General features: G+C 45.9%; 1 protein-coding gene across 1 annotated transcript in view; it reads left to right on the top strand.

The window, feature by feature from the left end:
• Positions 1-218: 218 nt before the first annotated feature.
• The window catches only part of Gspt1 (G1 to S phase transition 1), a 38659-nt gene continuing 23510 nt past the window's right edge, over positions 219-15367 (top strand). The window contains exon 1 of the mRNA XM_070003466.1: positions 219-772. Coding sequence (XP_069859567.1) covers positions 424-772 — 349 coding nt within the window. The 5' untranslated portion in view covers positions 219-423. The remainder of the gene's footprint in view (positions 773-15367) is intronic.

Genomic DNA, 15367 nt, shown 5'->3' on the forward strand with positions numbered 1-15367 from the left:
CAGGCATTGCCGGAACTCGTAGTTCTCTGGTCTGCAGCGTTTCGTAGCCGGAAACGGGGACTGCCAGGGCCGGGAACTACCAAGGCGAAGGTACGGGTGGCGGCGAGGGGTCAATCCGCGCCGGGCGTGGGGTTAAGCGGCGAGGCCGGCGGCGGCGGTGGTTGGGGTTGGGTGGGAGGAGATCGGCTCGCACACACGAGGAGGAGGGTTGGGCCGCCACCGTCGTCGCCGCCGCCGCCGTCGTCGCGAGTGCGGGGCTGGGACTGGAGCCTCTGTCGCGGCGACGCCGGGGACCGTGTCGCTGGCCGCCGGCCCTCCTGCCTCGCCGTGTTGGTTGGGTCCTCGCGGCCTGCTCCTCCCCGGCGGGACGCCCCCGCCTCCATTTCCCGCCCTCTCTCCACCACACACACGGCCCCCCCGATCATGGATCCCGGCAGCGGCGGCGGCGGTGGCGGCGGCGGCGGCGGCGGCGGCGGCGGGAGCAGCGGCAGCAGCAGCGACTCGGCGCCTGACTGCTGGGACCAGGCGGACATGGAGGCCCCCGGGCCGGGCCCGTGCGGGGCCGGCGGTGGCGGCGGCTCCCTGGCGGCGGGGGCTGAGGCCCAGCGTGAGAACCTCAGCGCGGCCTTCAGCCGGCAACTCAACGTCAACGCCAAGCCCTTCGTGCCCAACGTCCACGCCGCCGAGTTCGTCCCGTCCTTCCTGCGGGGCCCGGCCCAGCCGCCGCCACCCTCGGCCGGCGCCGCGGCCCCCAACCACGGAGGCCCTGCGGGTAAAGGGTCGGGGCGCGGGACCCCCGGGGCGGGGCGGGCCGGGGCCGGAGGGACTCGAGGCGAGACTGGTCGCACGTGGGGGGGCGGGGGGCGCCGGCCGCGCTGCCCCCCCTTCCTCGCCGCGATCCGCGGGAGGAGACCCGGCGGGCGAGGCCGGGGCCCACCCCACCCCTCCCTCCAGGGCCTCAGTCACCCGGGGAATCGGGGAACCGTGTGGGACGGAGAGGGCCCGGGGCGGGTCAGCGCCACGAGGCCCCGGAGTGCAGACAGATGGCTGGGGCAGGAGGTCGGGAGGAGGGCTGGGTGTTGGGAGAGGCCAGAGTTGAGGGCGAGGCAGGGTGTGTGTGTGTGTGTGTGTGTGTGTGTGTGTGTGTGTTGGGGGGGGCAGATAAATACCCCCCCCCCGGACTTGCCCCTCCGCCTAGGGGGCGAGAGAGCCTCTCCTGCTGCCGTTTGTACTTTCGGAACCGCAATTACGTTTTAAAAAGATCCATGGCACCGAACCGGCCCGAAGGAATCCCAGGATGCATTGCAGCCCTGTGATCGGCCAGAAACTGTTGGCTGTCCATAGAAAGATCTTTCTCCTCTCTCTCTCTCTCTCTCTCTCTCTCTCTCTCTCTCTCTCTCTCTCTCTCTCTCTCTCTCTCTCTCTCTCATATACCTAGTAGATACATATTTTAAAAGTTGGAGAAGTTAGGATTCCTCCCTCAGTGTGAACGTGTGCGCGGAGACCATATTGGTCTAGGTGCCTGCCGCTCTTTCCACAAGCCGCCTTTGTTGGGGACACGTTTAGAATTTTCATGGCTTTCACATCGTTGGCCTTATTCAGGTTGCTGGGTGCCACACGTCGCGTTCCCGTGTGAAGTAGTCTAGAGTCGCTTTCGGTAGATGCTTGGCTTATTTCGTATCACTTAGGAGCTGTCACACGGTGCGGCCACCGGCCCTACTTTCTGCGATTTTTCAAGTTCGGCTGGGACTTTAAACGTCTTCCTGTATGTAGAGGCTCTTTAAATGGTGCCTTAGCGTGCCTTGAGGTACTGATTTTGTAGAAACGTCATATGAATGAATTTCAGTATTCTGCCCATCTTGGTATTTATTTGAGGGAGTACATATTGTCTTTGAGGACTGGTAAGGAAAAAGGCTGAAAATCCTTTATTTAGCTAAGACATTGGTGGGCTTAATCATAGACTTCCTAGCTCATTTTAAGTGAGAGCCTATATTGGTGTGTGTGTGTGTGTGTGTGTGTGTGTGTGTGTGTGTGTGTGTGTGTGTGTGTGTGTGTGTGTGTGTGTGTGTGTGTGTCTGCGTCAGTGTCTGTGTCTGTGCTGTCTGTGTGTGTTGGCCTAGTCTGATTCTGAAGCAAGAGAATTGGAGTTTCAGGAGCTCTGTCTCAAAAAAGAAGTTACTTACTGCAGTATCACTAAAGTGCTTGGAGTTTAGCATCTTCAGAGGAAAAAAAGATGGAGTTTGGAGAAGTACTTCTATGAAGGATAATGAGCACACAGCTTGGATGTTGGTGTTTGACAGGCATTTATTTTGTTTGTGTGGGTGACTGATGTTTTCCTTCAGAGTCAGGAAGTTTAGCTTTTATTTCTTGGCTTGCATCAAGCTGTTTTGGGTTCCCAGTTCCTAAAAGTGCCTGTTTCCCTATACCTTATTTTGCAGATTCTGTTTATGCAGCCATTTTCTTACTTGGTATCCCTTTAACTCCTGAGCCACAAGCACCAGTTTGAATACACTGGGGGATCCTGCTTACTACAGGCTGTGTAGCCATCAGCCAAGTCATCAAGGGACAGCCTCCTAGGCTGTAGAGCTGTAGTCTGGAATGGTCATTGTTGAGTTAGGAGAAGGAGAAATAATTATACCTCGGGCAGCTTTTTGTTCTTCCTGGTGTATAAGGAAGTGACTCTCAGTAAGAAAGTCCATTTTTTAAAATCAGAAGCCTATTTTGTGTTACTAATGATTCCTATAAATTGTCATTTAATGTTTTTTAAAAAAAATATCCTGTGTAGGGGCTGGGAAGGTGGCTCAGTGTAGAGTGCGTGCATGAGGCCCTGGGTTCAATTCCTCAGTACCACATAAGCAGAAAAGGCTGGAAGTGGCACTGTGGCTCAAGTGGCAGAGTGCTAGTCTTGAGCTGAAGAGCTGAGGGACAGCATCCAGGCCCAGAGTTCAGGCCCCACAACTGACCCCCCCCCCAAAAAAAAAAAATCCTGTATAGCATGTCTGGAAAAGGAGAGATTTTCTAAATTGAAGTTCAGAGCTTGATTGACTTGAATGTTCCAGACCATTTAGGTCCATAAAATGCTACCATCCTGGGCTGGGAAAGTGGCTTAGTAGTAGAGGGCTTGTGTAGCATGCATGAAGCCCTGGGTTGATTCCTCAGTACCACATAAACAGAAAAAGCCAGAAGGGGCGCTGTGGCTCGAGTGGTAGAGTACTGGCTTTGAGCATAAGAAGCTCAGGGACAGTGCCCAGGAACTCAGGACTGGCCAAAAAAAAAAAAAAAAAAGCTACCAAGTAGGCGAAAATTGGAAATAACACCTACACTGCAGTTTACAAAGGGGGAACCTAAAAACTTGCAAATTTTGTTTGTTTTACTGGGGAGAAAAGGGATAGTAGTTTGTGAGTTGTTTTCTTCCATTGTTAAGCCATAGTTGAAATTTGATGGAGTTATTTTTAAACTAGACACCAAGGGAAGGATGTTAGGGATTAGAAGGGGCCTAGAGATGGGAGCTCTAGAATAACTTAGAATCTCTACCTTTCTAGTATGAGTGTGTCATTTCTCCCATTTTAACCTTCCTTTGAAACATATTGCTTGCCTCCAGCAACCAATGGAGGAAGAGGTGGTTGTATCAAGTGTCCTTGGCCTTGGCAGGTAGGCTGCTGCACTGCCTGCCTGCCTGTCTTCAGCCATCCCTAGTCAGAGTTGAAGATTCCATGTTGACCTTGGGTCTCTGAAAATAGAACAGTTTTCAAAGAATGATAAAGTGGAAACCATTTGTGTGTGGGTATATTTAAGGGTAACTCAGTTAAATGCAATTCTCCACAGAGCCAAGTAATTGGCCAAGTGATTCTCATTAAAATAGAGATCCCCAAATGAATGAAAATATAAGACAAAGCCTAATAATGTACACTAGAACAAACATATTCTGATTGAGTGTAAGTTCTACTTTTCATCCATTTTTCTGTCATGCACATATGTATGTGTTATTATTTGTTTATTTCTTTATTTTTTTGTTGGTCATGAGGCTTGAACTCTGGGCCTGGGAGCTGTCACTGAGCTCTTCAGCTCAAGGCGAGTGCTCCACCACTTGAGCCACAGCGCCACTTCTGGTTTACTGTTTGTTAATTAGGGATGAGTCTCATGGACTTTCCGGGGGTGGGGGGGTGGGGGGGGTGGGGAGGGCAAGCTGTAAACCGAGATCCTCAGATCTCAGCTTTCTGAGTAACTAGGATTATATATGTGTATATATATTATGTATATGGTATATATTATGTATATATTTTAATTTGTTGTTCTCAGTCTTTGTTTTGTTGTTGAGAAACAAGCTTGAGCAGTGTTGAGAATGAGGGCTATTGGAGTTTTAGAGCATCCAGAACATTCATTCCCCATCTGTCAGGCCATGTAAGACCCAAAAAATCATGTTACATGATGGGAGTGGTGTATATTTCTTGGTTTGAATGATATTAGAAATATCCAAATGGCTCTTGGCAGGGAAAAGATCCTTACCCTGGTAATGGTGTTCGTGTTCTTTGTACCCTCCCATCTTTAGTACCTCTCAAAACTCCATTAAAAAATGAATATAGAATAAAACTGGCAATTTTATTTTCTTCTTTTATGGAATTGTGTTCAATGTAGCAATTATATTACAGTATTTGAATTTTAAAGAGAATAGTCTGTCTTATAGTACTTGGTTTTGTTGAATTATTTTATATGAGGGAGGGATGTTATTTTGGGGGGGGTGGTCTGGTCGTGGGGCCTGAACTCTGGGCCTGGGCCCTGTCCCCTCGGCTCTTCAGCTCAAGGCTAGCGCTCTACCACTTGAGCCACAGCGCCACTTCCGGCTTTTTTTTCTTTTTTGCTTATGTGGTGCTGAGGAATCGAACCCAGGGCCTTAGGCATGCAAGGCAAGCGCTCTACCACTGAGCCACCTTCCCAGCCCAGGGATGTTATTTTTTAATGATTGAGATGCCACACATACTATAAATTCACTTTTTTGGGGGGTATGCAAATTTAAGATTTATGGTATATTTAAAACTTGAACAAGGGACAGATACAATAGAAGATTCTTCTTTAAGCTCAGCTTCCAATGTGGAGAGGTTCTATCACAGGAATTTAAAAAGATTGTTGAGTTAATACTTAAAGAGGTATGAAGGTAAATAAAGCTGAGCAAGAGTAAAATTCTTTTTTTTTTGTTGGTTGTGAGGCTTGAACTCTGGGCTTAGGTGTTGTCCCTCAGCTCTTCAGCTCAAGGCAAGTGCTCTACCACTTGAACCACAGCACCATTTCCAGTTTTCTGGTGGTTAACTGGAGATCAGAGTCTTACAGACTTTTCTGCCTGGGCTGGCTTTGAACTGCAATCCTCAGATAGCCTCCTGAGTAGCTAGGATTACAGGTGTGAGCCACCAGCGCCCAGCTTAAAATTCACTTTTTTTTTTTAAAGCGTGTGCACCTACTTAGGGAGTTTGATGTATTATCAGTGTTACATAATCACTGCCACTTTAGTCATTGGGTAGACTCACAAGTGACCTGGGCCCACCACGGTAGGGATGATTAAAATATCAGAGTTATGGCTGCTTAGTGCAGAAGTGTTCTTCTACTGCATTACATTCAGTGCCTGAGGATAGGGATCATAGATATGGCAAAGATGGTCTATGGTTTCACCAGGACTGTATGTAGGAGAGTAGGAGTAACCTGCAGGAGGTATTGTTCTAGAATGTCACAGTGAGAAGATTCAGAGCCTCTTCTGACTCCTGCCTGGACTGCCTCCACTTAATGATCAGTAGAGGTTGGCTTGTGTGTGTTTTCTTTCACACAAGTGATGTTCTGAGCAGGCAGAACTTTTGAGAGCTGAGTATGCTAGGTTAAACAGCTATTTAAAATGTTAACAACTTTTACTAGAAATGAGTTTCATTGGAGCAGATTTTGTTTATTACTGTTAATAACACAGCTTATTGTACCCCCCCACCCCTACCTCCACCCCCATCATTGGGCCTGGGAGCTGTCCCTGGGCTCCTTTTACTCAAGGCTAGCAGTCTGCCATTTGAGCCACAGTGCCACTGCCAGCTTCTGTGATTAATAGGAGATAAGAGTCTCATGGACTTTTCTGCCCTGACTGGCTTTGAACCATGATCATCAGATCTCAACCTTGTGAGTAGCTAGGATTACAGGCATGAGCCACTAGCTCTTGGCTACATTGCTTTTTTATTTTTCACTTTCCTGAAATGTACTGTATAGGAGGACAACAGTTAGAGTTTATAAGGACAAGTTAGGGAAATCATATACAAGACAAAGTTACAACTTTGATTTGGTTGGTTTTGTTTGCTAGGGAGGAAATGTTCTAAAAACATGAATACAGTTGTCTTTCTGGTTGATGAGAAAGGAATGACAAAGATTTGATAACCTTTTGGGGTGAGTTAACAGTATTAAAATGGAAATTTTTGAGATGGAATTTTTTCAGATGTATTAGCAGTTGACACATATTTGCTTGGCTGTAGAATATAGGATGCTCTATGATGAGCGGGAAGTTACATGAGATGAACAAATTGGTCCTCAAGGAGTAGTATAGAAAAAAGATCAGATGAAGCCCAGCGCTAGAGGCTCACACCTGTAATCCTAGCTACTCAGGAGGCTGAGATCTGAACCTCAGTTCAGAGCCAGCCCAATCAGGAAAGCCTGTAAGATTGTTACTTCCAGTTAACCACCAGAAAACCGGAAGTGGAGCTGTTGCCCAAAGTGGTAGAACACTAGCTAGCCTTGAGTGAAAAGGCTCAGGGACAGCATCCATGCCCTGAGTTCAGCCTTAGAAAGGGAACAGGTGGAGATGGTGGTTGATCGAGTATTGGGAGGGCCTTCCAGGGCTTTCAGAGTTGAGAAGAGATTGATCAGGATTCATAATCCTTCTGAAATATTACAGTCTTGTTACCTTAGACACAAAACTAAGGAAACCTATTTTCTAAGTGTTCTTTGTGAGTACTGTGTGTGTGTGTCTGTCTGTCCCTCTGTCCCTCTGTCCCTCTGTCTCTCTGTCTGCCCGCCCGCCCGCCCGCCCGCCTGCCTGCCCTGGGGCTTGAACTCAAGGCCTAGGTGCTGCCCTTAGCTTTTTTTCCCCCCTCAATGCTAGCACTCTACCACTTGAGCCACAGCCCTGTATGGTCCCATTTCCAGCTTTTTGGTGGTTAATTGCAGAGAAGAGTCTCATAGACTTTTCTGCCAAGGCTGGCTTCAGCTGCCTCAGATCTTATCCTTCTGAGTAGCGAGGATTATAGGCATGGCCTGTCGGTGCCTGGTGAAACATCTTTTTCTTTGCACTTCATTGGGACTATCTGGAATGTTTTTGGTGTATGTATTTTGTTATACCCAAACAGCTTTTGAAGTAAATGGGATATAAATCCTAATTAAGACACTTGTAGGGTTGCCTGTAAAACTGGAATTTTAGTTACTTTTGCAGACAGTCTCATCAGGTTGCTGTGTGGCACTGCTTTAATAACTGAATAAATAGCTTCTTAAAATGTTAGGGTTGGAAATGGCTCTAGCAGTAATACCGTCTCAGTTTTGGATAAAGAAACTGAATCCTAGACATGTTAAGTAATTGCCTAAGGTCAGCCCATGAGTTAATGACACAGTTGAACCTAGAATTCACATTTGCCAACTGCTAGCGTAGGGTTCTTTGTGCCACACCATGCTGCTTAATAGTGAAGAAAAGGGCATGCCTACAGTAATTACTACAGCCAGCCTGGATTTCTCTGACAGAGTAGCTCTGGAATTTTGCCTTTCTAATGTTTCATTCTGAAAGGTTTTCATAATTAGTACAGGACTTTGAAATGCTTGTTGAAACCATAAACTTGCTGAGTTTTATATGCCTTTTTATTTAGTCTGAATGATATGCTCTTGATATTTAGTACCACTGACCATTTTACAGATACAAAAAGTTAAGAGCTAGAGAAGCTAAATAACTTAATGAAGTCATGTCCACAAGCCCATGAATGAGTGCGGATTTGAACGCAAGTCTGATTTCCAACCTTATTCTAGCACCAGTGACTCTGCTAAGCCTTTCTTTATGGTTTCACATTGACAAAGCTTTGGCTGAAACAGATGTTCAAAAACCAGTCTCTTGCCATAGGTGGCTCATGCCTGTAATCCCAGCTTCTCAGGAAGCTGAGATCTGAGAATCAAGGTTCAAAGCCAACCCTGTCAAGAGTCTGTGAGACTTTTTTCTTTTTTTGGTCCAGTAGTGGGGCCTGAACTCTGGGCCTGGGCGCTGTCCCTCAGCTCTTCAGCTCAAGGCTAGCGCTCTACCACTTGAGCCACAGCGCCACTTCCAGCTTTTTTCTTTTTGCTTATGTGGGCTGAGGAATTGAACCCAGGGCCTCAGGCATGCAAGGCAAGCGCTCTACCACTGAGCCAACTTCCCAGCCCCTGCCATTCCCTTTTTGTGTTGGTTATTGGCAGGGTAGGATTTTTGTTTATACCCAGTCTGGCCTGGGCTACGGTACTATGTGTGATTCCCTTTGTCACTGAGATGACAGCCACACACGATTGTGCCCAGCTGATGATTGAGATGAGCTCTTAACCACCACAACCATCACCACCACTACCATCATCACTATTACCAACACTACCCCTGCAGTTCCCTAGTTTCTGCCTCTCAAGTGCAAGGATTGCAAGCTTAAGCCATTGCACCTGATGCTTTCTTCCAAAGTGACACATGTAAAATTGTTCTCACTATTGAATCTTCATGAAAATGCAAGAAGTGTTCAAGGTTGGAGTGATAAGAGTAGAATAAACTAGGGGTGAGGGTAGAGCTGTGTAGCCATGTGAGGCCCTGAGTTTAAAACCCAGTTCTTCCACACATACAAACTACTACAAGGAACAATAATCCCAAGGACAAGTGCAGAAGCTAATTCAGTGAATTGTGATTGTACGGCATATGCTGCCATCTGCATGCTCTGCCCGACTAGATGAGCAGAGGAAGTTTTCAAATGTCAGAGCTGCTTCCACCTCAGTCATTCTAGAAGTCTGTAGTCTCCTAGGAAATGGGACCAAGATGATTCAGAGAGGTGTCTGCCTGCATTAGAAAAGATGTTAACCCTTGAGAAAGGAGGGTAGATGGGGTTAGGATAGTTGTGGAAAATCATATAAGCCAAGTGTATAGAGAGGAAAACTTTGTCTTACCCTTTCTCTCTCTCTCTCTCTCTCTCTTTGCAATGATGGGGTGGGAACCCACAACCTACAATGTCCTAAGCAAATGTTCTACTAAGTCTTGAACTATAAATCTAATACATAACCCCCAGGTAAACTGAAATGAAATAGAGGTAAATAAAAAAAAATTTAGTTCTTCCATTGCAGTAGCTGTGTTCCAGGGGCTTAATAGCCACTGATACTACAGCTGTCCTGGCACAGTGTAGACATAGGGCACTGCATCCTTGCAGAGGCTTGCATCGGACAGGAGTGTCACAGTGACGTCTCACAAGACATTTGTGACTGCGTTGAAAAACTCAGCATGCCTGTATGAAACATTGTCACTGTTGAATGTGTAAAGAGACTTAAAGATGTACATCAAAGCAGTAAATCAAAAGAAGTAACAATAGCTTGCTGGGGGCTGGAGGCTGGAGGCTGGAGGCTGGTGGCTCACGGCTATAATCCTTGTTGCTCAGGAGGCTGAGATCTAAGGATCCAGCCCGGGCAGGCAAGTCCTGAGACTCTTATCTCTAATTAACCACCAGAAAACTGGAAGTAATGCTGTAGCTCAAAGTGGTAAAGCACTGGCCTTGAGCAGAAGAGCTCGGGGAGAGTGCCCAGGCCCTTAGGCAAGCTCCATGACTGACCAAAAAAAAAGCTGATTTATGAAATATATGGATTAAGTGGAATTGGTTTAGTTTTAGTGCTTGATTGAACCCAGAGCTGTGGTGTGCACATACTCTGCTTCTAAGCCACTTATACCCCAGCATTGGATTAATTTTTTTTTAAAATTTTTTGCCAGTCCTAGGGATTGAACTCAGGGCCTGGACACTGTCCCTGAGCTTCTTTTACTCAAGTCTAGCACTCTACCACTTGAGCCACAGTGCCAGTTCCAACTTTTTCTGTTTCTGTCATACTGAGGAGTGGAACCCAGGGCTTCACGCATGGTAGGCGAGCGCTCTACCACTAAGCCACGTTCTCAGCCCAAGAATTTTTTTTTACAAGCTAGCCAAATGTATGTTTACAACATAGAACTGGAGTTAAAACATAGTTCATAGCTTTCATTACCTGCCACATATATGCCCTTGATCAGCTTATGCTGTATTGATAAGCAGTATTCTCTGTTCTTTGATCAGTGGTAAAACTGAAAAAAATAATTACAACCAGGCTTGAGCTACTGTGCCTGGCCTAAAACATTTTTTATATCCTTAAAAATGAGCTGACCCAGTATAGTGAAGCAAGCTGAGCGAGAGCATGAGGTCCTAAGTTCAGACCCTAGTGTCAGCAAAAAAAAAAAAAAAAAAAAAAAAAATAATGGAGGTAAAGTTCCATATAAAATTAAATGCTGTAAAGTGACTATGTTGAGAACTGTGTGGTACAACCAGCTTATATCCAGTACCAGTTATCTTCATCCTCCATCCCCTATTCCTCTCAGCTCTGATGGCCATCATTGGCTTTCTCACTCCTAGAGTCAGAGTATTTCACAGAATGGGATCACACTCATGTGTCCTTTTGTGCTGGGTTTTACCCTGATCAAATTGAGCTAACAACTTGAAAATCCAGATCATCATCTGTGTTAGACCTCAGTCATTTCTTCTGGCAGTCTTCACTTGTTTTAAAATGGCAGTAGTAACACCACTATCAGAACTAGTTACCTTTAGCTACCTTGAACTAGTCAGATCTTTGAGTTAGGGTTATGGCTGTTTTACTTACTGGTACACTCTGACTTTTCCCATTTAGAAAAAAAGTGTTTCTAAGTATGGAGACATCAGTGGATAATCTGAAGTCCTAATTTCATTCCTCAGGGTGGCTTCTGACTTCTTCCACTAGTAGATACAAAGCATACGAGGAGCCAGGCCTAGTGCGTATCCGCTACATGTGAACTAACAGCAACTTTTGAAAACTCAATCGTAGCAGGTAGAATCTGGATACCATGTGCATTGTGAAAAAGACCAGAGTAGAGTGAATGAGCAAGGATTAAATTTCATTTTGTTAGGTATCCTGTAGTTTTTCTGGTTCATTCCAAATACCTTTGTTTGGCAGATGTCAGCAGCATTGCCACTGGGTGTTTGTGATCTGTGGCAAACTATAGTGAAGTAAGGAAGTTCACTTTGGAACATCTCTGAAGGAACTTCCTTTGGAGGCTGTTGATTTCATCATTGCGTGCTCCTGAACCTCTCCTTTGTTTTTGGTACTTGATGCTGCCTCTTCCTCAGTAAGCTTTACATTTCTAGATGTAAATTGTTTGAAATAAAACTCTGACCAGATGTGCCTTACAGCTGCATGCATGCATTGGGTATGTAAAACTAAGAGTTGGTGCTAGGAACCAGGTGGTCAGATACAAGTACTGCCTGATTTTGAAAAGCTTAGTTACTGCTGGGAAGGTGGCTCAGTGGTGAGTGCTTGTCTTACATGAAGCCCTGGGTTCGATTCTTCAGCACTATATCCAGGAAAAGCTGGAAGTGCACTGTGGCTCAAGTGGTAAAGTGCAGCCTTGAGCTAAAGAGCTGAGGGACAGTGCCTAGGCCCAGAGTTCAGGTCCCACAGGCAAAAAAAGAAAAGAAAAGCTCAGTTACAGTTGGGTAACTTTTACAGTTGAGGTCACCTCAAGCATTGGGGAAGCTCGCCTTATCAATTGTCTCTTGTCTTGAAAATGTTGGTATAGGCTAGGCATGGTGGTGCACATCTGTAATTTAGCTATGTGGAGGGTTGGATTCAAGATCAGTCAGACCGAAAAAAATGTAAAATACTATTTGAAAAATGACTGAAGAAGGGGCTGGGAAGGTGGCTCAGCGGTAGAGCGCTTGCCTTGCATGCATGAGGCCCTGGGTTTGATTCCTCAGTACCACATAAGCAAAAAGAAAAAAGCCAGAAGTGGCGCTGTGGCTCAAGTGGTAGAGTGCTAGCCTTGAGCTGAAAAGTTGAGGGACAGCGCCCAGGCCTAGAGTTCAGGCCCCATGACCGGACCCCCCCACCAAAAAAAAAAAAAAAAAAAAAGAAAAATGACTGAAGAAAAGAAGGGGCTATGTGTATGGCTCAAGTGGTAGAGTATCAGCTTAGCAAGTGGGAGACCCTGAGCTTAACCCCCCCCCCATACCACCCAAACCAAACTTCACTTAGTATATCAGAACTGCTCATCAAACTTTCCAGTGATGAATCTTCAGTAGGAGCTACTTGAAGAAGGGGAAGGTGACACTTGAACAACTTGGAAAAGACCATAGTTAATTCTAATAGATCTGTGTTGTATTTTGGGCATCAGTGCCTGCAGTTTCTCTTACCTTTTAAGAAAGGTAAAAAAGGGGGGCTGGGAAGGTGGCTCAGTGGTAGAGCATTTGCCTTGCATGCATGAGGCCCTGGGTTCAATTCCTCAGCACCACATAAGAAAAAAGAAAAAAAGCCGGAAGTGGCACTGTGGCTCAAGTGGTAGAGCACTAGCCTTGAGCTGAAGAGTTGAGGGACAGAGCCCAGGCCCAGAGTTCAGGCCCCACGACCGGACCGTCCCCCCCCCAAAAAAAAAAAGAAAAAAAAGAGGGTAAAAAGGCTGGGCGCCCATGGCTTACACCTGTAATGCTAGCTACTCAGGAGGCTGAGATTTAAGGATCACGGTTCAAAGCGAGCCCCAGGCAGGAAGTGTGTGAGACTTTGATCTCCAGAAAACCAGAAGTGGTGCTGTGGTGCAAGTGGTGGAGCGCTGGCCTTGAGCTGAAGAGCTCAGGCCCAGAGTTCAAGCCCCATGATCGAGGGAAGGAAAAAAAAAAAGGAAGGTAAAAAGGGCCAGATTGTCTAGCCCTGGTGGCTTGCACCTGTCATCCTAGCTACTCAGGAGTCTTAAGATCTGAGGATCACGGTTCAAAGCCAGCCTGAGTAGAAAAGTCCATGAGACACATCTCCAATTAGCCAGCAAAAGAAATAGAAGTATGGCTCAAGTGGTAGGGCACCAGTTTTGAGCAAAAAAGCCAGGGGACAGCCCCCAAGCCCTGCATTCCAACACACATAGCCACAGTGATCACACAAAGTCTCAGTGCAGTTGAGTTGGTATTAGTGTAAATTGCACCCCCTCCACCTCTACATCAAGCAGTATATGAATTTGTGGGTGCTTATGTGTCTGTCATTACACTTAGTATATTTACTTGATAGAATCTAGCTGGAGGCAGTTTGTGTACTGAGTGGAAACTGACATTTATCTACTGTGCACCAGGAGTTCTTAAATTAGAATGAAACAAGTATGTTCTCACTTAATCTCCTAAGCGGGCCTGTCAGCTGGATGCTCTAATTTCCACAATTCCAGTGAAATAACTGCATCTCACAATTGCTAAGTGACAAGGCGGGATCTCAGTGCAGGAGTCAGCTCTCTGTTCCAGGGTCCTATACTGTACAGTTACCATTTCTTCTTAAACTTGAAGCACTGTCTAGCTTCTCTGGTGATCTTTCCTTACCTTTCAGCTTTTCTCAAAATAGAAAAGCAAGGTTCACACCTAGAATCCCAACCACTCTGAGACTGAGATCAGGAGATTGCAGTTTAAGGCCAGCCCCGGCAAAAAAATTCTCAATCCATCTCAGCCAATAAAAACCTGGACGTTTGTTGTGACTAAATCAGAATTTGTGTTCATGTAAAACATAGAGTCCTTCCTCGCTCTCCCGGACTGTTGATATCTGGTTAGTCAGCTGACTGTGTTGCCATAGAGTTTTCCATCTCCCTTGTCCTGACTGCCTCAGTGTGGCCTATGCTGTCTTGCCCGATAATTGTGCTCTTGTCCAGTGGCCATGGTTTCTTCTCCCCCTACCCTTCTTTCTCTCTCTCTCTCTCTCTCTCTCTCTCTCTCTCTCTCTCTCTCTCTCTCTCTCTCTCTCCTCTCTCTCTCTCCTCTCTCTCTCTCTCTCTGTCTGTCTTGGGCTTGAACTCAGGGCCTGGACACTGTCTGAGCTTCTTTTGCTCAGAGCTAGCACTCTACCACAGCACCACTTCTGGCTTTTTCTATTTGTGTGGTACTGAAGAATAGAACCCAGGGCTTCTAGACAACCACTTGCCGTGCTTTCTTAAGTGTTGGTGTCTGTTTGCCTCCCTGTGGTGTCTGCCCTGCTCCAGTACATCTACACATGAGGACTATTTCTAAGAGACCTTGGTGGTGCACATCTACAGTCACAGCTATTGAGGTGGGAGACTACAAGTTCAAGGGCAGGCTGGGCAACTTGGTGAGACTGTCTTAAAATAAGAATAGAACAGAATAATAGGCTGGAGGGGGCGATATATAGGTTTTACAGGTAACAAATTCACTGTTCTGCATTACTTATGGTTCATGTGACTTCAAGTTCTTCCATGTATTTCTACGTGTTGGTGATTGTTAAAGGCAGGAGCATTTTTATATTAGAATGTCACTTAAGTTTATACAAAGTGGATTAGTGTATATTGTTGCTCTAAAATAGGACAAAATTGAAATAATCAGAATAACCATTCCTGCAGAGGTGTGTGTGTTTTGTACTGGTTTGGGGGCTGAACTCATGGCCTGGGAGCTATTTTTTTTTTTTTTTTTTTGGTTGGTCGTGGTGGCCTGAACTCTGGGCCTGGGTGTTGTCTCTCAGTTCTTCAGCTCAAGGCTAGCGCTCTACCACATGAGCCACAGTCCCACTTCTGGCCTTTTCTGCTTATGAGGAATTGAACCCAGGGCCTCATGCATGCAAGGCAAGCACTCTACCACTGAGACACCTTCCTAGCCCCAGATCTCAGCCTCTTATGAAGCCAGGATAATAGACATAAGCCACCCGAGCTGGACTCCTGCATATATTTTAAGGTCCTATATATATTCCAAATGATTTATACAAATGCTATTTGTCTTACTTGTATCAAATTTAATTTCCTTGGCAGTCTCAGTGAGATTTATGATAGTCACAGTCTTGGGCTAGATTCTAACCCTGGCTGCTTAAAGGGTTATCAAAAGAATGAGAAATGCAACTAATTTGATGACTGGGTTGCTTATTACATTTACAAATTGTGTGTAGGAAAGACTTGTAAAACAAATCAAAAGAATGCTTTTTGTTCATGAGTTTTAATTGCTGAAAAGTGACAGTTACTAGTTTACTTTTTGAAGTTGAAACTTGTGATTTTATTTATTTATTTATTTTTGGTTGTGGGACTTGAACTCTGGGGCCTGGGCACTGTCTCTGAGCTCTTCAGCTCAAGGCCAGTGTTCTA

The sequence above is a fragment of the Dipodomys merriami genome, unplaced genomic scaffold (genome assembly GCF_024711535.1).
Source record: "Dipodomys merriami isolate MVZ:Mamm:240054 unplaced genomic scaffold, mDipMer1.0.p SCAF_60, whole genome shotgun sequence".
Classification (NCBI taxonomy): domain Eukaryota; kingdom Metazoa; phylum Chordata; class Mammalia; order Rodentia; family Heteromyidae; genus Dipodomys; species Dipodomys merriami.